The sequence below is a fragment of the Phacochoerus africanus genome, chromosome 9, assembly GCF_016906955.1.
Source record: "Phacochoerus africanus isolate WHEZ1 chromosome 9, ROS_Pafr_v1, whole genome shotgun sequence".
Classification (NCBI taxonomy): Eukaryota; Metazoa; Chordata; class Mammalia; order Artiodactyla; family Suidae; genus Phacochoerus; species Phacochoerus africanus.
The window spans coordinates 117,272,653-117,295,322 of NC_062552.1; the positions used below are offsets into that span (position 1 = coordinate 117,272,653).

The window sequence follows — 22,670 nt, forward strand, 5'->3', positions numbered from 1 at the left end:
TCTCAAAATAGTGTTCTGTTTTCAAATGAAGTATTACATGAAATTCCCAAAAATGGAACAGGTAAGGGCAGAAATTGTATCCATAAAGGTGGACTGAAACAAAAGCTGCAGCCCTGGGTGTGCTACCTCTCATCCTTGTGGAAGAAGCTTCCATTCTAACCCAGTCCGAAAACTACATCCCCCCCACTGCCCACACTCACAGCATGTGCAATTTCCTAGGCAAGGAACTGAACTCAGACCATGGCAGCAACCCAAGCCACTAAAGGATCACAATGCCAGATCCTTAATCCACTGAGCCACAAGAGACTCCAAAACTGTTTTAAGGAGCGTTATGTGCTCCCAATAAATATGACATTTCATCTTCATCAGCTTTGTATCAACAAACAAGCCTATGATGATTATGTAACAGCATATACAATCAATTCTTGTTATCTGGGATGATTTTATTCTGCAGCGCCAATGCAAGCAATTAGTGAATACTGAACCACTGTTCCTAAGGGAAACGCAGGGTTAGGCTCAGGAGAACCTCTGGTCACATTTCTGTCAATCAACAAAGACGTAACTTGTTTTATCTGTTTAAAGCACCTTATTAGTATATACTGTTGATTCATTAACGATGAACCCATAGCCGACAGCACATTTGTAACTCAGGCCTGAACAAAGCTTATCTAATAACACAGATTTTCTCTAAAAGGTACATCACAGCCTTCTTGGGCTTTGGAAGGCTAGAGAGCACTAAGTATTATACTCAAAGGCCATTTTAGACAGTGAGATCAGCAGACAAACCCACAAAGATGTGAAAAACACGGCACCACACAGATTAAAGGATACTTGTTTACAGTATGAGAGCTGATATAAGAAGGCAGAGTGTCACCTTATTCCACCTTAAGCTGGAAACATGTGCTTCAGGGAACTTAAAATTTTATCACTCTGCACATTTGCAAATGGTCATGAAAATGTCATGAGTACTGGTTTGAGGATCACAAATAAATTTTAGCAAGTAGGTGAATTTGCAAATACAGAATCTGCAAATAAGGAGGATAGAGTGTTATACTAGCATTTCAAAAATGTCCCAAATTAATAGTAGTGGTTTTTACAGTTAAAAAAATGCAAATCTGAAATTGCTTTTTACAGGCCGAAATAAATAAATTAGAAAAAAATAAAACAGGAGGACTACTTTTATTTTGTAGTGTTTGGGTAGTAGTATAAAGGGACACTATAAAAATACTTGAAGGCAGGTTCAGGTTGATTTTTTTTGTTTCCCTCCTTTTTTGGCCACACCCATGGCATATTCCTAGGCCAGGGATTGGGTCCAAACAGAAGTTACTGCCTATGCCACAGCTGTGGCAATGCTAGATTCTTAACCCACTGTACAAGGGTCAGGATCAAACCCAGATCCTTAACCCACTGTGCCACAGTGGGAACTCCTAAACCTGATTTTTAATATATTTTAAAATGTGGCAGGACAAGTCTAAAAAGTCTACTAAAAAATGTTGACTTGAACACATAAATAGGTGAACTTTATGGGATGTAAATTATATCTACATAAGCTGTCAATAAATAACAGGAAAGAAACCTGTATTTACTTTTTCCAATGAAAATATTTTGATTTGGTTTCACTTCATAGAAGAACACAAAGGAAAGAGCACAGATGGGTGGGCTAACCTTAGATATAAATAGAAGACTGCTAGAGAATCATATGCTTTGAGAGTTGAAAGCCCATCTTCTACATATGGTGTTTCCATCTCTGCTGCAGTATCCCCAGCTGGAGGCCATTCAAAAATATTACTTCTCGTAGTTCCCGTTGTGGCTCAGCGGAAATGAACCTGACTAGGAACCATGAGGTTGCAGGTTAGATCCCTGCCCTCGCTCAATGGGTTAAGGATCTGGCGTTGCCATGAGCTGTGGTGTAGGTCGCAGATCCAGCTCAGGTCCCGCATTGCTGTGGCTGTGGCGCAGGCCAGCAGCTGTAGCTCTGATTTGACCCCTAGCCTGGGAACCTCCATATGCCACAGGTGGAGCCCTAAAAAGCAAATAATTAAATAAACAAACAACAAAAATATTTCTCCTTGTTCCTTCCACAAAAGTTTAAAATAAATAAAAAATATGCTTTATTTGGAGTCATTTTTTTTTATTGAAGTAAAATTCATATAACATAAAATTCACCATTTTAACTATTTTAAAGTACACAATTTAGGGGCTTTTAGCACATCTACAATGTTGTTAACCATCATCACTATCTGATTCTAGAACATTTTCTTCAACAATGTGCTTTCTGTAACACAAATGAAAATCATCATCAAATGAAAAATTTCACTGTAATACTCTCATAAATTAGTCAACATATATTACTGCACACACAAATAACACTGAGTATTCTTTTAAAGTTGCAAAATTAAAATTTCTGTTAGATTTATTCTAACAAAGTATACTCTCTGCTATAGGATTTTTCCCACTGTAAAAATTTCTGTTTTCACCAGGCAACAGTGGCTACCATCAAGACTGACGTGCAGCATGCACTTCAGTAACTTTTGGGAAACACTAATGGTTGCAAGCTAGTTTTCTGAGCTTACCTCTGTCTGCTATTCTCTTCATTAATTGATGCTCACCCCATTTAATCAGATATTTAAGGATATCTTGTTCACTTGCCTATAATAAAAAATGGTTTATATTTATTTTAGTGAAATCAGATAGATATTTAATCTCATTAATGACTTTTTCTAGGTCATAAAGTAAATACAATGTGCTACTTGCCACATTTCACTTTTTTCACTGGCTGTTTCAAATGTCTGAGCTAAACCCATGGTACATCAGCGGCAAATACACAAGACTTATTACATGTGCTTTTGTTCAATAACCTCACTTTTGGTGCTAATTAAATTTTTGTTCTTTTTCTTTTGTCTTTTTAGGGCTGTACCTATGGCATATGGAAGTTTCCAGGCCAGGGGTCGAATTGGAGCTACAGCTGCAGGCCTATGCCACAGCCACAGCAACACAGGATCTGAGCCACGTCCGTGACCTATACAACAACTCATAGCAACACCAGATCCTTAACTCACTGAGCGAGGCCAGGGATTGAACCCTCATCCTCATAGATACTAGTTGGGTTCATTACCACCGAGCCACGAAGGGAACTCCTTAAATTTTTGTTCTTATTTCCATCTTTAATTTTTTTCTTTTTTTTTTGTTGGTCTTTTTGCTATTTCTTGGGCTGCTCCCGCGGCATGTGGAGGTTCCCAGGCTAGGGGTCAAATCAGAGCTGTAGACACCGGCCTCCGCCAGAGCCACAGCAACACGGGATCCGAGCCGCGTCTGCGACCTACACCACAGCTCATGGCAACACCGGATCGTTAACCCACTGAGCAAGGGCAGGGACCGAACCTGTAACCTCATGGTTCCTAGTCAGATTCGTTAACCACTGCGCCATGATGGGAACTCCTAATTTTTCTTTATCCTATTTTCTTCGCCTGTTTTAAATGTATCTACTACATGGTTTCTATACAGCTGGCTTAAATCCTTTTTGGGACAAGACGGAGATAAACAGGTGAAAATAAAAGTGTAAGGATGGGAGTTCCCATCGTGGCACAGTGGTTAACGAATCCGACTAGGAACCATAAGGTTGCAGGTTCGGTCCCTGCCCTTGCTCAGTGGGTTAACGATCCGGCATTGCCGTGAGCTGTGGTGTGGGTTGCAGACGCGGCTCGGATCCCGTGTTGCTGTGGCTCTGGCGGAGGCCGGTGGCTACAGCTCCGATTAGACCCCTAGCCTGGGAATCTCCATATGCCGCAGGAGCGGCCCAAGAAATAGCAAAAAGACAAAAAAAAGTGTAAGGATGTATTGTGACTGATATAAAAGACAAGTATGGAGTTCCTTCCTATTGTCGCACAGCGGAAACAAATCTGACTAGGAACCATGAGGTTCGATCCCTGGCCTCACTCAGTGGGTTAAGGATCTGGTATTATCATGAGCTGAGCTGTGGTGTAGGTCGAAGACGTCGCTTGGATCCTATGTTTCTGTGGCTGTGGTGCAGGCTGGCAGCTGTAGCTCTGATTTGACCCCTAGCCTGGGAACCTCCATATACTGTGGGTGCAGCCCTAAAAAGCAAAAACAAACAAACAAAAAACAAGTATGGCAACTTGTTTTGGCAAAAAAAACTACAATCTCCATAAAATATGCTACTGATTAGTGAAGGACACTTCAAGCACAATCTGAAAAGGCAGTGAGCCTCTCATTTCTCTGTATTTTAAAATCTTAAGGCAAATCTAGGCTCCTCTCCAATTTTTTACTTTCTAAGAAGAAATGCAAAGCTTCTAAAGACAATAATCAAGAGAACTGACAAATCCTAACTCTCATAACACACACAGTCTGTATCAGGACAGTGAAATTAGGTTAATGAACACAGATCCTAAATAAATCAAAACCAATCATGACAACATTTGTACTGCAATCAAAGCAATGTATGAAGGAAAGCACAGATGCCAACTGGATTATTTAACTCTTCACTACATTTCTGACTGAGATGGAAGCATTTAATAATTTTCCTTTGAATACGAAGACATAGGAAATGGTTCAATGAGTTGATGCCTTCATAACACTAAAGCTGTTGGACAGTTTCTAGCGTAAAATTCATATGGCCAAGCAAAGAAAAAGAAGCTTGAACATACTGTAGCCAAAAGTTTTTTTTTATATTTTTAATCTATTTTTAGTTTAAGTTATCTAATTATAAATGACATAGAAGTCAAGGACACAACAATTTGCTTAAAACTACTTTTGATTAAAAATAAGTAGTTGACATGACTTTGGCAGGACACATACACTGAGTTTTTAAAAGCATTTGAGTAGGTCAGAAATTGAGTATTATTCTTTTCCTTTTCTTTTTTTTTTTTTTTTAGGGCTGAACCCGTGGCATATAGAAGTTCTCAGGCTAGGGGTCCAATTGGAGCTGTACCTGCTGGCCTACACCACAGCCACAGCAATGCCAGATCTGAGCTGTGTCTGCGACCTACACCACAGCTCATGGCAACGCCAGATCCTAAACCCACTGAGTGAGATCAGGGACGGAACCTGCGCCCTCATGGATGCTAGTCAGATTCATTTCCACTGAGCCACGACGGGAACTCCTGGAGTATTATTCTTAATTTGTGTTGCTTAAGTCTCATTATCTTCTGATACTTCTCCAAAAATAAGAAACCATTATGGTGAATTTACTATTAACAGAAGCCAAGAAAATCACCAGTGGAATATGCTTCTGACCGTTCCTACTGCACAACCCCTTTGGTGTAGTTGGTTAGGACCTGGGATGGTTCACAACGTTGAGTCAAAGCAGCGGTGTGCACAAACGGCCAGAGAGCTAGAAGGCTTTAGTTGTACACACTTGAAGAGTACATTCCTGGGTGGGCTGATCTCCCTAGATGGGAGAATAATAGAGTATAGATGGACTCTATTGGTGCACATATGAATGACAATGAATTTGAAAGGTGTATAAATGATTACCTGTAAGTAGTCAGACTGGATAGCAGTAAGCAGATGGTCTTTGCTGAGTTCATAAAAAACATCCGAAGTCATGACCTGGGAAAATTCCTCACAGAGGAAATGTAAAGCTTGTCGGTGTACCCATTTAGAGCCATATGGATGAGAGCTCCACTTGAGGATGGCAATTAAGGTATCTAATGAGATGCTTTCAGCAATGATATCCTCACAGCCTAAAAAAGAAGGCAAATACTTCTTGAGATTAATCATAAATATTACTTATTGAACAGTAGAGTGTTAAACACTATACTTAAAAGTAGCAACAGTAAACAAGAACAAGGAGATAAATAAAATCTCACAGGAATCACCAAGATTTGGTGGGATGGGGTGACAACTGGTAACTATAATAGATTATGACATCTATAGGAAATCTGTTCTATAAAGAGAGATCCATAGAAAAAGTCAGGGAATCCTCACAATTATTTAAGAAAATAAATACCTATGTGCAATTCAACAATTTGTTTTGGACAGTATAGTGAGAAGTACTGGATCAAAGAGGAAAGAAAGAAGAGCAGGTAGAAATGATTCCTTTGTGGCAACTGTCCAGAAGAGGAAGGCTATGGACGACACCTGACTGATAAAGAGAATGCACACTAGAGACTAAGACAGGTAGGCTGTTTTCTAGGAACCCGAGGACATGTTTTTGGTATTATTCTAATTTAAAAAATACCTTGCATTGTTGATAGTTTAATCCCTCAAGATGCAGACAAAATATTGCAGTTTTAGGTTCATCTGGTGAATTAAAAAGAAATAAGTGGTTTAAGTGAAAAGGACCAGGATTCTGGTGAAAGTAACCACGGTACCTTAAGAATTCAGAGAACAGAAGAAGGAAATCTGAGAACGGTCAACTATTTTCCTTAGGAAAGAATTTCAAAAGACAAAGATAAAATATAAGTAACAGAAGATTGTGGAAGGGAAAATGGCTAAAGTTAGACAGAAATTCTTCACAAATAAGTTTACTATAATAAAAAAGAATCCTGATAATGGGGAGGGGGTGTTCAAATACCACCCACCACCACCAACAAAAATGTGGCTCAACTGGATGCTCTCTAATGAGCTCAGAACTTTAAAAGACATACTCAAAAAAGAAAGGGCAGCAATGAACCACAGAGACTTCCAAAGCTCAAAATTCTTGTGAAATCATGAAGAGTGAAAAGAGAAAAATGATGATTCCATTTGCACGTGATATATGATCATTAAAAGTCAATACAGAGTTTGTGAAAAATAATACCTCCTCCCCTTTTCTGATATGGTACCAGATAAGAAGAGTATCAGAGAGAATGGTGTAACTTGATTCTGCAAAGCATTTAACAAAACACTTTATGATATCCCTAGATTGTCAACTCCAAGGCAAGGTAGACATTAAATATAAAAATTTGTTGAATGTACATATGAGGTCTTTGATAAGACGAAATAAGATATAGAGATAAGATGAAAAGATATAGAGTGATGACTGACAGTGGCTTTAAGAGAACCATGTGTAAGTAGCATTGATTAACTCCAGGGATGGAGGAGAGTTTCTGAGGAGTTTTTCTGTTTATTTGTTTGTTTGTCTTTTTAGGACCGCACCCGAGGCATATGGTCCCAGGCTAGGAGTCGAATTGATGCTGCAGCTGCTGGCCTACACCACAGCCACAGCAAATCAGGATGTGAGCCAGGTCTGCGACCTACACCACAGCTCACAGCAACACTGGATCCTTAATCCACAGAGTGAGGCCAGGGATCGAACCTGCATCCTCATGGATACCAGTCAGATTCATTTCCGCTGAGCTTCGATGGGAACTCATGTTTATTTTTTTATTTTTATTTTTTTAAATTTTTCATGTTTATCAAGATTTTAGGGAGTTCTCTGGTAGCTCAGCAGGTTAAGGATCTGGGGTTTGTCACTGCTGTGGTGCTAGTTTGATCCTTGGCCCAGGAACTTTTGCATGCTGTGGGCCTGGCAAAAGAAGAGAAAAAGAAAAAAAAAAGAATTTGAACAAAGATGTGAAAAGTATGCTTCAAAGTTTCCAGATGACTTAAAACTGGGAAACACAGTTAAAAATACACTGGATAAAATGATCATAATTAGCTAAAAAGATGGGTCAAAATTAAGATGAAATATAATTTAAAAAATCAGAAAGTTCTATATTTAGAGAAAATCAGCTGCATAGTAGATGATAGGAGAGAGCTAGCGTAACTATATCACGTACATAAAAATAATATCTGGGTATGTTAATGAATGAAAATGTGACACGGCTGCTATGAAGCTAAAGCAATCTCGGGTTTTTAAGATACAAGCATGGAGTTCTAATCGAAGGAATAATGTTACACTGCTCTCCTTTGGGGAGCTGTGTTCTGTTCCAAGTCCTGTGTTTTAGATGGGGCACTGACAAAACTCCAGAATTCTCAGAGGAAGACAAAAGAAGAGCAGAGAGTTTGAGACTTGTCACAGAAGAAGAGCTCTGAACAAACAAGATTATGATCGGCTTATGTAAGAGAAACCTGATGAGTGACATAAGAGTTTTCTTTAAATGTCTGAGGCAGAGGAAAAATGACTGATTCTCTGCTGTTCTAGGCCCAAGTCCTCAGAAACAAATAAATGGCAAGAGAAGAGAGATCTGACTCACTGTTAAGAAATCTGTAACAATTAAAACTGGTCTCCTTATTTCTCTTCAAAAAAAAGGGTCTCTCTAGAGGCTAGCTCATCACATTAGGGAAAGAGTACCAAGAACCCTTATACTGGATGTGGAGCTAAGGTAGGATGACATCAAAGCTTTTTGATTACAAAGATAGTCATTTTTAGAAATAACAGAGTAAGCATAAGAGTAATTAATTCTAGGAGTTCCCATCGTGGCACAGTGGTTAACGAATCCGACTGGGAACCATGAGGTTGCGGGTTCCGTCCCTGCCCTTGCTCAGTGGGTTAAGGATCTGGCGTTGCCGTGAGCTGTGGTGTAGGTTGCAGACGCAGCTCGGATCTGGCATTGCTGTGGCTCTGGTGTAAGCCAGTGGCTACAGCTCTGATTAGACCCCTAGCCTGGGAACCTCCATATGCCGCGGGAGCGGCCCAAGAAATAGCAAAAAGACAAAAAATAAAAAAAAAATTAAAAATAAGAGTAATTAATTCTAAAGATTAATCTAAGCATTAAAATGAGATCCTCATACATGAAATCTATGTGTAATTGATACCCAAAGGCATGGAAAATGCTCGAGAGGGGGAAATATGGAAAAGTTCTGAACAATTCTCATGATTTTATGGTAAACCTTGAGTGCCAAGCTGAGGAGGGCAGGCCTCACCCAGTTGCCAGTGGAGGACTTCTGCCAGTCTGTCGTTGTAAAGAAGGCACTAGAGGAGAGTCGGGTAGGATAGGTCAACATGACAGGAAAGGCAATCTGATGGATGTATGTGGGGACAAAGCAGGGCAAATTACAGAAAAAGTGGCTATTTAAAAGCCACTACTAAAACCAGAATACTGGCAGAGGTAAAGAAAGAGAATTAAAGATAACACCATCTATTTAAACTTCTGAAATTTACAAAGAAGTGAGACATGGTAGGAAAAATGGAAAAATCAAAGAGGTTGAAAAATTTGAAATCAGAGAGACTGACTTGAAACCCCGGCTTGGCCATTCAGCAGCAAAGTCATTTTGGACAAATCACTTAACTTCTCTGAATCTGAAATGTTTTCATCAGTAAAACTGGGACTATATTCCTAACTCAAAGTTGTTCTGAGATTTCAATGACACTGTACCATTGATATTCTTCATTCATTCAAACATTTTGGAGTACCTAGCTGCTATAAATACAAAGCTCTTTTACTGTACACTTTCCTGGGGGATGTCACCTGCTCCCATGGCTTTAACCTCCATTGTATCCTTATGTCTTTCAAGTCTACAGTTGAACCTAGAGCTCTCTCCTGACATCCAGACTCAATTCTTTAAACTTCCTAGAGACCCACATGGATATAATGTCTTTAGACATCTTAAATCCAAAAGTCAATTTTGTTTCTTCTGGAAAATCTAGTCCTTTCAAACTTCCCCCACCATATTAATCTTTGTTTTAGAGAAAATTATCTCATTTATCCAGTCATCAAAGCCAGAAATCTGAGTACTATTATTGATTCCTTATCCCGAAGCCCACGTCCAATCTACAATCAAATGCTGTTCATTCTATTTTTATTTTAAACCTATCCCCTACCACCTCTGTTTCAGAATCTGATACTTTCTTCCTACATTATTTAAACAGCCTTAAAAAAAGAAATCCTCATCTCTCTCTCCCTTCCAAACCCTTCTCTATACTGTTGCCAGAATGATCTTAAAATGTAAATTACATTATATATAACAAATTATTCTATACCTTTCAAATGACTTCAAGATAAAATGCAGACCACATATTTTTGGGGATGATACGGCCTTTGCCAACTTATCCAGCCCCATCCCTCATCATATTCTGCCTTGCTCAGTGGGTTAAGGATCTGGCATTGCTACAAGCTGCAGCATAGGTTGCAGATATGGCTCAGATCTGGTGTTGCCATGGCTGTGGCACAGGCCACAGCTGCAGCTCCAATTGGACCCCTAGCCTGAGCAAGGCCAGGGATTGAACGTGCATCCTCAGAGAGACAATGTCAGGTCCTTATCCCGCTGAGCCACAACAGGAACTCTGATGTTAAGATTCTCGCTGACAAAGTGGTAATAACCCAAATCCCAAAAGACCAATACATAAATCAAAAGGTCCATTTATGTGCAGTGCGGGTATTCATTTCTAGTGGACAAAAGGATATTCTATCTTAGCTTTTTTCAAAATATCTTGGGTCACAGAACAGTTTTTTTGTGCCTTTTTAAGTTTCACATATGCCATGGACCTATCCTTGAGTAAAATTCACTAAAAAACACTATTTGAATATTGTGGCAATGTCAAATTGCTACAAAAGTTTTTAATGAATTTCTTTTCTCTTTTTTTTTTGTTTTTTTAGGGCTGTACCTGTGGCATATGGAAGTTCCCAGGCTAGGGGTCGAAGCAGAGCTGCAGCTGCTGGCCTATGCCACAGCCACAGCCACAGCCACACCAGATCTTTAACCAATGAGAGAGGCCAGGGGTCAAACCCATATCCTCATGGATACTAGTCAGATTCTTTTTTGTTGTTGTTGTTGTTGTTGTTGCTATTTCTTGGGCCGCTCCCTCGGCATATGGAGGTTCCCAGGCTAGGGGCTGAATCGGAGCTGTAGCTACCGGCCTACGCCAGAGCCACAGCAACGCGGGATCCGAGCCGCGTCTGCAACCTACACCACAGCTCACGGCAATGCCGGATCGTTAACCCACTGAGCACGGGCAGGGACCGAACCCGCAACCTCATGGTTCCTAGTCGGATTCGTTAACCACTACGCCACGACGGGAACTCCGGATACTAGTCAGATTCTTAACCTGCTGAGCCACAACAGGAACTCCACTACAAAAGCTTTTAATACTACTCAATTTCTGTACTTATCTCACTACTGACACACTTTGACTAGCACTGTTCTATCTAAAATCCCTTTCCCTTTGCCCGTTTTAGAACATATGGAAGTCAAATTTGTTTCCTCCCATTTGGTATTAACTTCTAGAGGGCATTCTTTCTCTTTTTTTTGTCCCCTATAGAGCTTACTGACTCCATTTTCTAACTACAGATGAAATAGTGCATGTCTCATATTTCTTTAAAGACAACTAAATGACACATTTATGACTATCTTTTTAAACTAGACTTTCAGAGCTTAGACTATTATTATCTACATATGGTAGATTACTGTTTATTTTATGTATGTATGTATGTCTTTTTAGGGCTGCACCCACAGCCTATGTTAGTTCCCAGGCTAGGGGTCTAATCAGAGCTGTAGCCACTGGCCTGTGCCATAACCACAGCAACGCCAGATCCGAGCCACGTCTGTGACCTATACCACAGCTCATGCCAACACCAGATCCTTAACCCACTGTTTGAGGCCAGGGATTGAAGCTGCGTCCTCATGGTTACTAGTCTATGAGTAGTAGATTCCTTTCCGCTGAGCCATGACGGGAACTCCCTAGATTACTGTTTAGACATATTCACTACCACCAGCCTTCTGACCCCACCTCCCTACCCATGGACAGAGTGTATTTCCTTGCTCCAAGACTTTTGGAACTGGCCATGAGATGTGCTTTGATGAATTAAATGTTAGTGAATGTGATGTGACAAAAGGCTTCAATACTTTGGGGAACTAGGCTTGCCCTCTTGAATTCTGCCATTGCCACAGTAAGAACATACTGTGGCTAGTTTGTAGGTCCTGGGAGGAAAATGAGCAGCAGTGGGAATAGAGCCACTGGTCTTACTAAAGGACGGTGGTAATCGGAGTAACCCTAACTGCTGCAAACTTAAATCTGTAATTTCAGCTAACCTGGAAATTTGTGAGAAATGCTTGGTTTTTGTTAAATACTACTGAGGTTCTCTGGTTATTGCTACAAAGCAATGTTTGACTAATAAACCATACAACTTTAGATAAACACAAAAGCTTTTAACAATTTCCTTGTAACAGAAAAACTTATTTGTGACCTAGACATTTAATGGCTTAAAGATGCTCATGTATTCTGCTCATGTAGCAGATTTTCAAAGATGCTGTTGAGTATGAAGAAAATATCTTACAATTCTTTTTGAGTGATAACTCCATCTTACAGATCCAACTCCTACTTATTTAATCCTTTCTTCTATTCTCTTTCACCAGAATATTTTCTAATCCTTAATGTGGACAAAAATCCCTTTGAAAATTTGAGCTATCTACCATGAATGATCAAGGCCGAAATATAAAGAAGTGAAACAAATTAATTTGACATTTAGGAATACAAATGATTGTTATTGCTGCATGTTAAATATGATCAATTTCAGTTTTTATTACAAACATTTTTATTTTTCTCCTCTTCATGTTCCTCTGATAATTAAAATATACTTCATTGACATACTTCCTGAGTACTGTCAGGATCTGTCTTTATTCCCACCCTCATACTCTTTGTTATTCCTAAGTATACACTTAAGCATGCTTCACTGATATCTGTGGGAAATCTTTTCATTGTCTCATATCCATCCAAATGTATGAGCTGCTTCCAGATTTAGTTTCATGTTGGATTTGAGGTGGGGGAAGAAAGAAAAGGAATTATGGAGGAGGTTACAGCTTGCCATACAACATAAAACTACATAATAAGATTAGAGGAAGGGTGGCCTTAGAGCAGGCATAGTGACTCTTCATTGGCACCAGAGTTAGAATTAAGACTTCAAGTGCACATAGGCTTGAGAGAAAAGTTGCTTCGATTCTGTCCTACAAACCTGTACATGTCTGATTTCAAAACCTAAGGAAAGGAATTATGAAGAGGGAAATGAGGGCAGCATGAAATAGCAGAAAGAGCACATAGGCTTTGAATTCAGGTAATTATATCACTAAATCTTGACTCTCTCACTTATCACCCTGTGCTGGACCAAAGCACACCCTCTGTTAAAATCATTTCCTCATATATAAGATGAAATAATCCTATCAGATTTCCGAGTATACTGGGGAGCCAATGTGTCCATTAACACTATGCTTTTTCCAGGTAAGAAATTTTAAATGACCCATGTCAGCTCACCCTCCTTTGAGACATTTATCACACACATATGTATATATATACCTAGTAAATGTGTCCTAGTTATTCTTCCTTCAAAATGCTCTTGGACTACATTTTCTGTTCCCATTACCACCATCTTGGTCCAAATCTTCAGTACCTCACGAATTATAGAAAAGCTTCCTACTGTTTCCATCCCCTCAGTATTCCAATGCATAATGATTATGCCATTGTAAGGTTTGTTTTCTCAAACACCATTATCAACACATTATCCCTGCACACCTATTTTTAAAAGGCAACCAGAATTTCAGATCCAAGGCAGAAAATGAGCATCACACACGTGGTTGGAAGACACGGCAATCTGCCTTGGTGTTTTTCATTGCTAGTCTTTGGACTCTGCAACATCTGAGAGTTGGCTGGATAAATGCTCCTCTCTGCTATTCCTCAGGAGGACCATTCTGAACAGGATTCCACAAAGCTCCAAAGAGGATCTTGGCAGGACTGAATGAAGCCCAGTAGCTCCAGTGATGACCAAGACGACAGCCCATTCTTATGCTTTCCCTCCTCCAGTTTCATTTTCCCCTCAATTCTCACTCTTGCTCATGAGATTACTTAGGTTAGTTTAAGAATATGTCCCATGGGAAGGCTGCTAGTAACCCTTGCTGACTCTAGTTCAAAGTTTTACTCAGAATTTGTTATGTGTATGTGTGTTGTTTATGCTAATTTGTGATTTGTTCTGCAAATGTATTTTGCAAATGTATTTTTGTTTTCTCTGTAGAGGGGGACATTTCAGGACTTTTGTGAGGCTATAAATGCTGTGCAGTGCTGAGTACAGTGGCAGGCACAGGGCTGTCATCTTCCTTCCCTGGTGGGTTGTAGCCCCCAGATGGGGTATTAGCATTAGAAGTCACGACCTCTGAGCCAGCCCTTGAAAGAAATTCATGCTAGATGGAAATTCTACAGCACAGAACACTCAGTTATCCTCAGAGGGTAAACAACTTGGAATAAACTACCTACAAGCAAGTCTTTGTTTTAGGCTGCTTCAGCACAGGCTGTAGGGGAATGGGAAGAGACACCCACACAATGACAGTGAGAAGTGGCCCTAGAAAATAAGATTCTTGAGTGAGATTCTGGAACTAGATCACTCACTGGTCAGATGGCAAAAAGGACCATTCCTAGTGCCAAGTGGGGCGGCAATAACTCCTGCATGTAGCAGCAGGACAACACTAAGTTTTTTTGCTAAATGAAGTATGAGTTCAGCAGTAGTGGTGGCATGTGAATGAGAACATTAGTAATTCTGAGGACCTGATGTTGGCTGGCTTAGTTAACAGCTTTACAAGTTATGGAAAAAGAAAATGATAGCTACCTCTGAAGCCTAAGAATTCTTTCAAAATCAGAAAACTTCTAGGTCAATGTTCAAAGACCTTTATTTCCTGCAGCTCCAGAAATGACTGCCAAAACTCAGGCTCAAGATTTAATTTTAAGGATATCAGAGCTACAAAGAAGATTTGAGCAAAGCCTGGATAAATCTGTAACAAAATCCAGGTCCCAATAGGAACTGCTGGACACAGAAATCTGGAAGGGAGAGAAAAGGGTAGATGAGCTAGGAATGCTAAAATCCAAGATTCACCTACTTTCTAAGCTGGGAACAGCAGCACCCCTTGGCCCCCAACCCTTTGCTAGAGGACAGCAGCCTTATCAGGAGATCCTGAAGGTACCTGAAGACAATGCTAGAGTTCCCTGGTGGTCTAGTGGTTAAGCATTTGGCAATGTCACTGCTGTGGCTAGTTGAAACTGCTGTAGCTTGGGTTTGATCCCTGGCCCGAGAACTTCTGCATACCATGGGCACAGCCCCCACCCAAAGACAATGCTTGTCCTCTTCAAGATCTGCTCCTGCCTCCTCTCACTTGCTCCAAACCAATAATAAGGATCTGTTCAACCATAATCACAGTCTGAGTGAGAAAATACAGTCCCTGTTCTGGGAAGAAAGAGCATACACATCTGAAGAATTAATTGTTAAGACCTGGATAAATACATTGGCAGGTCCACTTGTGGGAGTGGATATTGAGAGTGCTGGACCAGGGTGCTAGGTTTGGGGCAGTATAACATGAGCAAGGCAGTGTTCTGGAATCCAAGGGACTCAACTACAGTACCTTTTGGTGCTTCTTTGCTCAATGATAAAAGAGGCTAGGCAACTGCAGCCACTTTTATCAGCAGCTAAGTGCTCAGGTACTTTCTGGGATGAAGGTCTATCTAGACCTGCTCAAACACCGGCAAAGCATGACAAAGATTTAGGCTGAGTGACAGAAGAGGGAGACTATGCTGATCTGGACTGTTTCAACTGGCTTGAGCCAGAAATCTTTTCCACAATCTCCCTCCCTGTCTGGTTCCATGTTAAAGTTGGCCAGAAGAGAAATGTTTGAGATTTGAAAGGATGAAGCAGCAGCCATTACTCTCTGAAAGTCACTGAAACTAGAGCAGTGACATGCAGACACAGAGGTGCCTGTGGATTCTAGCTTGTCCTTGCTCTCCTCCACTCTGCATCCAGTTCTTAAGCAATAGCTAAATGCCAGAGAGCATTACTAATCTTACATTTCACATATCTTTTTATATTTCCTTTTAATACATTTAAAAAGTTATATTCTAACACACTCTCTGGATTGTCTATCTGGATGGATATGCATGAAACTGATAACATGGGTGCCTCTATGATGGGGAACTGAGGGGTTGGGGGACAAAAAGTTGGGAGGGCAGGAGAGCTTTCACTGAGTACTCTTTTGTACCTTTTGAATTCTATTCCATTTGAATGTACTATCTATTCAAAAAATCAGATGATTAAAAAAATAACAAAAAACACTAGGCTATGGAAGGTGCCAGAAGTTCCTTCCTTCAGTGCTCACCATAAAATCAATCACTGACCCCCAAATCCAAGAAAATACTGGGAAGGAAACCAGAAGGGTCTCTGCTTTGAGAACATTACTCCCTTCTGATGGGAAAGACACAATCACTGAAATTCATGTTGCTTGTGTGTGAAAATGCCAAGCTGTGTGAGGGGAAAAAAAAGATAAAGATAGGAAAGAAGCTGAAAACTTTAGTAACTAGAGGAGGAGGCTAAAGCACACAGACAACAACTAATAAAAGATTAAGGATTTCTCTTTACACCGTGAAAGGAAAAAAAAAAAAAAAGACTAAAAATCCCTAAGATACTTAGTTGAATATAGATTTATATTTCTTTAATGTTTATGTTATAAAATAAAGTTTTCGGATACGACTTTTTTTTTTTTTTAAGGGCTGCACCTGTGACATATGGAGGTTTCCAGGCTGGAGGTCAAATCAGAGCTGTAGCTGCCTGCCTACACCACAGCCACAGCAACGCCAGATCCAAGCCACATCTGCAGCCTACACCACAGCTCATGGCAATGCTGGATCCTTAACCCACTGAGTGAGGCCAGGGATAGAACCTGTGTCCTTGTGGATACTAGTCACATTCATTTCCGCTGAGCCACAATGGGAACTCCAACATTTTTAAGTCGGAGGTTTTGCTGCGGGGGAGGGGGGGCAGGCGGGGCGGTGGGTAAGAACAGCATAATGAAAGGGAAAAGCATGTCTATTCTCTGGACACAGACACTATATAAAAAAGCTTCTGCTAAACTAAAACACAGGGGGATCTAATTCTGAGACCTACAGGATGCCTGAACTCCTTGAAATCGAACACATGTTCTTATGTGCAGGCATCTTACTGGAAGAGATGCATGATATTCCACTACAGTCACACTGATCTGAGACCCAATCCTGATTCCCCGTGATATGTGAAATTTTGCCTGTTTCTTCATCAGGCAATGTTTCCTAACCCTAAAAATCTATCTCATTGGATTATTTTCAGGATGAAATAAGAAAATATACACATGGCACCTAGCATGCTGTTTAACTTAGAATAAACATTACATAAATGGCAGCTATTTCTATAAGTTTCCTTGAAGAGCACACTCACTGCACTGCTGACATATTCTAATTCAAAAGCAAGCATGTGGTAGGAGAGGGTAGGAATGGAACATAATTTCAAGAGATCAGAGCAAGTCAAAGATCATAAAAGGAACAGAAATGGTGACAATCTAAATGTATTCCTCACAGGTCACTTAGCAAACACTTATTAAGCATCATCTTTATCCATTCATCTATCAATGGACATATAGGTTGTTTCCGTCCAAGTTTTTTATTAAACAACTCTGCTTGCTGCTATCGTCTCATTTCTTGCCATACCATACCTCTTGTCTCTCTGCAACCCCTACCAGCCCCACCCTCCAACCATAAGTGCCTTGCTCTCATTTATCTCTAGGCCTTTCTCTCTGCACTTCCTTCTGCCTGGTATGTGCCTCTTTATCTCCAGTCTTTATTTACTTAACTCCTATTTATTCTCTGGATCATAACTTCTCTATAAAGTTCTTGATACTGTCCCTCCTTCCCTAACTCCTTACACTGAGGTTTGGAGCTTCCTTTTTCTTTGTGCTCCCTGCTATTCTAGTGTTTTACTTTATTAGGGCACTTACACTAGAACTGCCTATTGGTACTCGCCACTACACTATCTTATTCATTACTTTAATCTCGGGGTCTAGCATACAGTAAGAGCTCAATAAGTATCTGCTAAATGAATAAAGTATAAGAGTCACAGTATTAATTCTATACCAAGGGTCCATTTGAATCAACAGGTTATATTCCTTCCTTCCCCTGCAATGTCCCATTTTTACCTTTATTTGCTTAAAAACTCAGGCAGCTGCTATTCTCTCAGGCTATTATGATGATCAGGTTTACAACATTATATCCATCTCTTTCTGTTTAATGTAGTACCTCTAAAAATTTGATATCAAAATGTAGGTTGGGGGCTCACATCACTAATATTTTAGACACTTAATATTTTTATTTACTTATAAATAAAAAACTATGAATCTAGAATTTAAGATGAGGTATAAAAATGAGATTATTTATTTATTTAGGGCTGCACCTGCAGCATATAGGAGGTTCGAGGCTCGGGGTCGAATCAGAGCTGTAGCTGCTAGCCTATGCCACAGCCACAGCAATGCCAGATCCAAGCCTTGTCTGCAACCTACACCACAGCTCACAGCAACGCCAGATCCTTAACCCACTGAAGGAGGACAGGAATCGAACCTTCGTCCTCATGGATACTAGTCAGATTCGTTTCCGCTGAGGCACAATGGGAACTCCACAAAGAAATTACTTAACATACATTTCCGAACCTCTCATAATTAGATACAAACACAGATATCAACAGGTTAGAAAACCAATGTGATGTCCATGCTTTTTCTAGAAATAGTTTAGTGAATCATAGCACCATAATGCCAAAATTCAGCATTATTCATTAATGTAAACTTCACTAGGAAGGAACACTAACAATGAAAGCTTTATATTAAAACGAACCCACTTCTGGATGTAACTAGAGACTATTATGCTAAGTGAAGTAATTCAGAAAGAGAATTTTGCTTTTATGTGGAATCTAAAATATGGCACAAATGAACTTATCTATGAAACATAAAGACATTCACAGACATAGAGAACAGACTTGTGGTTGCTAAGTGGGCAGGGCAGAGGGGAGCAGCGGAGAGGGATGGACTGGGAGATCAGGGTTAGTAAATGCAAACTATTACATTGAGAATGGATAAACAACAAGGTCCTACTGTATAGCACAGGGAACTATATCCAATCTCCTGGGATAGACCATGATGGAAAAGAATATAAAAAAGAATGTATAACTGAATCACATTGTTGTATAGCAGAAATTAACACATTGTAAATCCACTACTTTAAAAAAATTTTTAAATGAAACAAAAACAAACTCACTTCAAAAAAGGCCTATTATGGCTAAAGAGGAACGTGGTTAAAAACAAAGACATATAAGTGTGCAAACAGTGTTTTCAGCTTTCTGACAATACTTTTAGATGTGTGGATATTTCACCTTTAAGTACTTGACATGTAAAAACATTTATCGCAAGTTTTATGGACATGTCAGTTCTAAGTATGAGGCATATAAAGATGTTTTAGTGGAGAGGACAAAAACATGATATATCAAAGCTACATCCTTTGTGGAGACATATTTATTAACATGGCTAGGCTATGTTAAGTTATAACAGAGACCTGATATTCCTTTTCATCAAAATGTATGAAAAAATAGTTGGAGGCAAGAATTTTCTTGTCACTTTGTATTCCGTGAATGTTTCAGCAGGTATAAATACTCTCCAAACTAACAGTCTTCAGGAGATATTTATAAAAGGTACTATTTGTTAGCACTGTTTTTCACTGGGGACTGAGTCTGAAGCATTCTTAAACACCTTTTGTATTATCCGCATTATCTGAATATCCAACCAGGGCATCCCTTACATATATATAAGGCCTGGGAACTTCTGCATGCTGTGGGGGTGGCCACACACCCACACATATGTATACACACACCCACACATATATTTTCTTTTGGCCACACCCAGAGCATGCAGAAGTTCCCAGGCCAGGGACTAAACCTGCACTACAGCAGTGACCTGAGCCACAGCACTGACAATGTTGGATCCTTAACCCACTGCATCACTAGGGCACTTCCAAAGCATCCCTTACATTTTCAGAAACAAACATACAGTTATTAAAATAAAATATTATATACTGACATAATTTTTTTCAAAGTTTATTACGTACATAAAATATAAGACACAGAATAACATGTATAGTGCAATACTACTATATTACAACAGAACAGTAAACATATGCATGTGAAATATACACATTCAAAGGTGTGTAAGGATACTCATCAAACAGTTCAAAGTATGTCATCAACAAGGATGTGGGGAAAGGAGTGGTAGTAGGTAAAAATATATGTTGGTCTCTGTTTCTGTATTATTCTACTTTTTTTTTTGTCTTTTTGCCTTTTCTAGGGCCACACATGCGGCATATGGAGGTTCCCAGGCTAGGGGCCCAATCGGAGCTACAGCTGCTGGCCTATGCAACAGCCATAGCAACGCGGGATTCGAGCCGTGTCTGCAACCTACACCACAGCTCACGGCAACGCCGGATCCTTAACCCACTGAGCAAGGCCAGCGATCAAACCCGCAACCTCATAGTTCTTAGTCGGATTCGTTAACCACTGAGCCACAACAGGAACTCCCATGCTACTTTTTTTTGACAATGAGCATGAACTGCTTTTGAAATAAATTCATTCAAATTTAAAGACATTACAAGGAATGGTTTATTTATGTTACCAAACATGCTGTCTAAAATCTTAAAGTATAAAGTATAAAGGAAGCTTAGCTACTGAGTATAGATTAGGTGCTCAGTAAATTGTTTTGAAATCCTTCATTTGATCAGTATTAGTGGCCTTGGAGAGGTAACAAGTTACTCATCTCTTCTTTGAAACAGCATAAAAGCAACTACTATGCGAACTACTGTAAAGATTAAGAAGGTCTTACACCAAAAAAGCTTAGCCCGATGTCTTACACACAGTAATAGCTAAATAATTTAATCTATCTTTTTTTTTTTGGCCATTTCTAGGGCCGATCCTGCGGCATGTGGAGCTTCCCAGGCTAGGGGTCTAATCGGAGCCATAGCCGCCGGCCTACGCCAGAGCCACAGCAATGCCAGATCCAAGCCGCATCTGCGACCTACACCACAGCTCACGGCAATGCCGGATCCTTAACCCGCTGAGCAAGGCCAGGGATTGAACCCGCAACCTCACGGTTCCTAGTCAGATTCATTAACCACTGAGCCACGACAGGAACTCCTTTTTAATCTATCTTAATTCTTGGAATAGTTTCCTCCAGCCACTTCCAAAACCAAAAGCAGACAAAATGCTTATGTCTGGCCAGAGTTGTCCAACTCTGGGTATCTTGGGAGTTTATTACAATATTTGCTTTAAGACAGAAACTTCAACTCTGTATCTCAACACTGAGTTAGAAAAGCCAGGATATTTACACAATAAAGAGGTTCTTCCTCTGTCATTTCCCCCCTTCACTCACTAATGCCCTCTCCCAATCCTATTTTCCTTGCATTGGTATAACCTGCACCTTAGTTTCTGCACTCCTTGGCAATAGTAGGTATAAGAAAAGTAGTCAAAATATGAATTCAGCAGTTAGAAAAATAAAAGTAAGTTGGGGCTTTAGGAAAAGGCAACAAGTTAGGCCATTTTTCTTAGTGTTTCTAAGAGAAAAGGGCTATAATTTATAGAATCCAAGCAAAATGGGAGTTCACACCAAATACCCCAGGCACCATGAAAGCTCTGTTTTGCCATTTAACATTGGATGCGCCCTCTAACTGTGTCATTGTTTAAAAAAATTCTGAATCTGTTAATTTTTTTGGACTTTGGGAACTTGGAACTGTGCTTTCAAATGATAAGGAAAAGAACTCATTTTTTTATCTTCAGAAATTGTCCACTAAAGAATTAATGTAGGAGTTCCCACTGTGGTGCAGCGGAAATCAATTTGACTAGTAACCACGAGGTTGTGGGTTCAGTCTCTGGCCTCGCTCACTGGGTTAAGGATCCAGTGTTGCCATGTGCTGTGGTGTAGGCTGCAGATGTGGCTCAGATCCCACACTGCTGTGGCTGTGGTGTAGGCCAGTGGCTACAGCTCCAATTCAATTCCTAGCCTGCAAACCTCCACATGCTGTGGGAGCAGCCCTAGAAAGCAAAAAAAAAAAAAAAAAGAGTTCATGTTATTAAGTTTTAAAAACATTTGTTAAAGCCCAGATGTTAGCCAGACATAGTGCTTGGTGCCTACACTTCTATGAAGAAGAAGAAATCAGATCAAGTTTAGGAACCCAGATAGAATTTAAACGGTTAATATGTGACAGAGGCAGGATTAGAACACACATCTAACCCCAGACTTCACATTTATAACATACCATCAAATTTGGGCACTGTTATTTACCTTTGAACCTCTCTGAGCAAATGGAAAACCCATTCTCCAAGCTTCACGGGGTTGTTGTGAAGATAACAACATATGTGAAATGCCTGCTAGGTACATGGAGGCATTTGAAAACTATTTAATTCTCTTCTCTCTGGCATTGCACTTTGTAGAGCCATGGTGTTCAAAAAACAAAAACTTGAAAACAAGTCGCCCTCTGTTTCAGAATATGTTGCATCAGGCAGCATCCTTGCAGATGCTATCTGTTAACCTCATGGTGACCTGAGTTTAACATACTCTTTAAATAGTATAAATGCTTCCTCAGCTCTTTCTTATCCCAGAGAAGTGGTACTATGTCATTCAAAGTTTTATGTTCATATCCATACTGACCTGAGTGCAGCATTTCATCTTTTATTTGATTATATTTGTGTCTGTGAGGTTCAAATCCAATTGCTCAGATCCTGACTATAATAAACACACAACTTGGAAAGAGGAAAAAAAACCCCACCAAACCACACCAATCTTCCTCTACTTCATTTCCCTCCACTGCGGCATCCTTGGAATTTTAGCATCACAGAAAAAGTTTTACTTATTGTTGAGAAAAGGCTTCTAATTAAACTCTGCATAACTTTATTTTATTTACTCATTTTTAGAGACACACCCTCAACATA

General features: G+C 39.9%; 1 protein-coding gene across 1 annotated transcript in view; it reads right to left on the reverse strand.

Annotated features, from left to right (window-relative positions):
* BTBD7 (BTB domain containing 7) overlaps positions 1-22,670 on the reverse strand; it is a 58,832-nt gene that overhangs the window by 23,973 nt on the left and 12,189 nt on the right. The window contains exons 3-4 of the mRNA XM_047794682.1: positions 5,494-5,702; positions 2,574-2,649 (exon numbers count right to left, since the gene is read on the reverse strand). Coding sequence (XP_047650638.1) covers positions 2,574-2,649; positions 5,494-5,702 — 285 coding nt within the window. The remainder of the gene's footprint in view (positions 1-2,573; positions 2,650-5,493; positions 5,703-22,670) is intronic.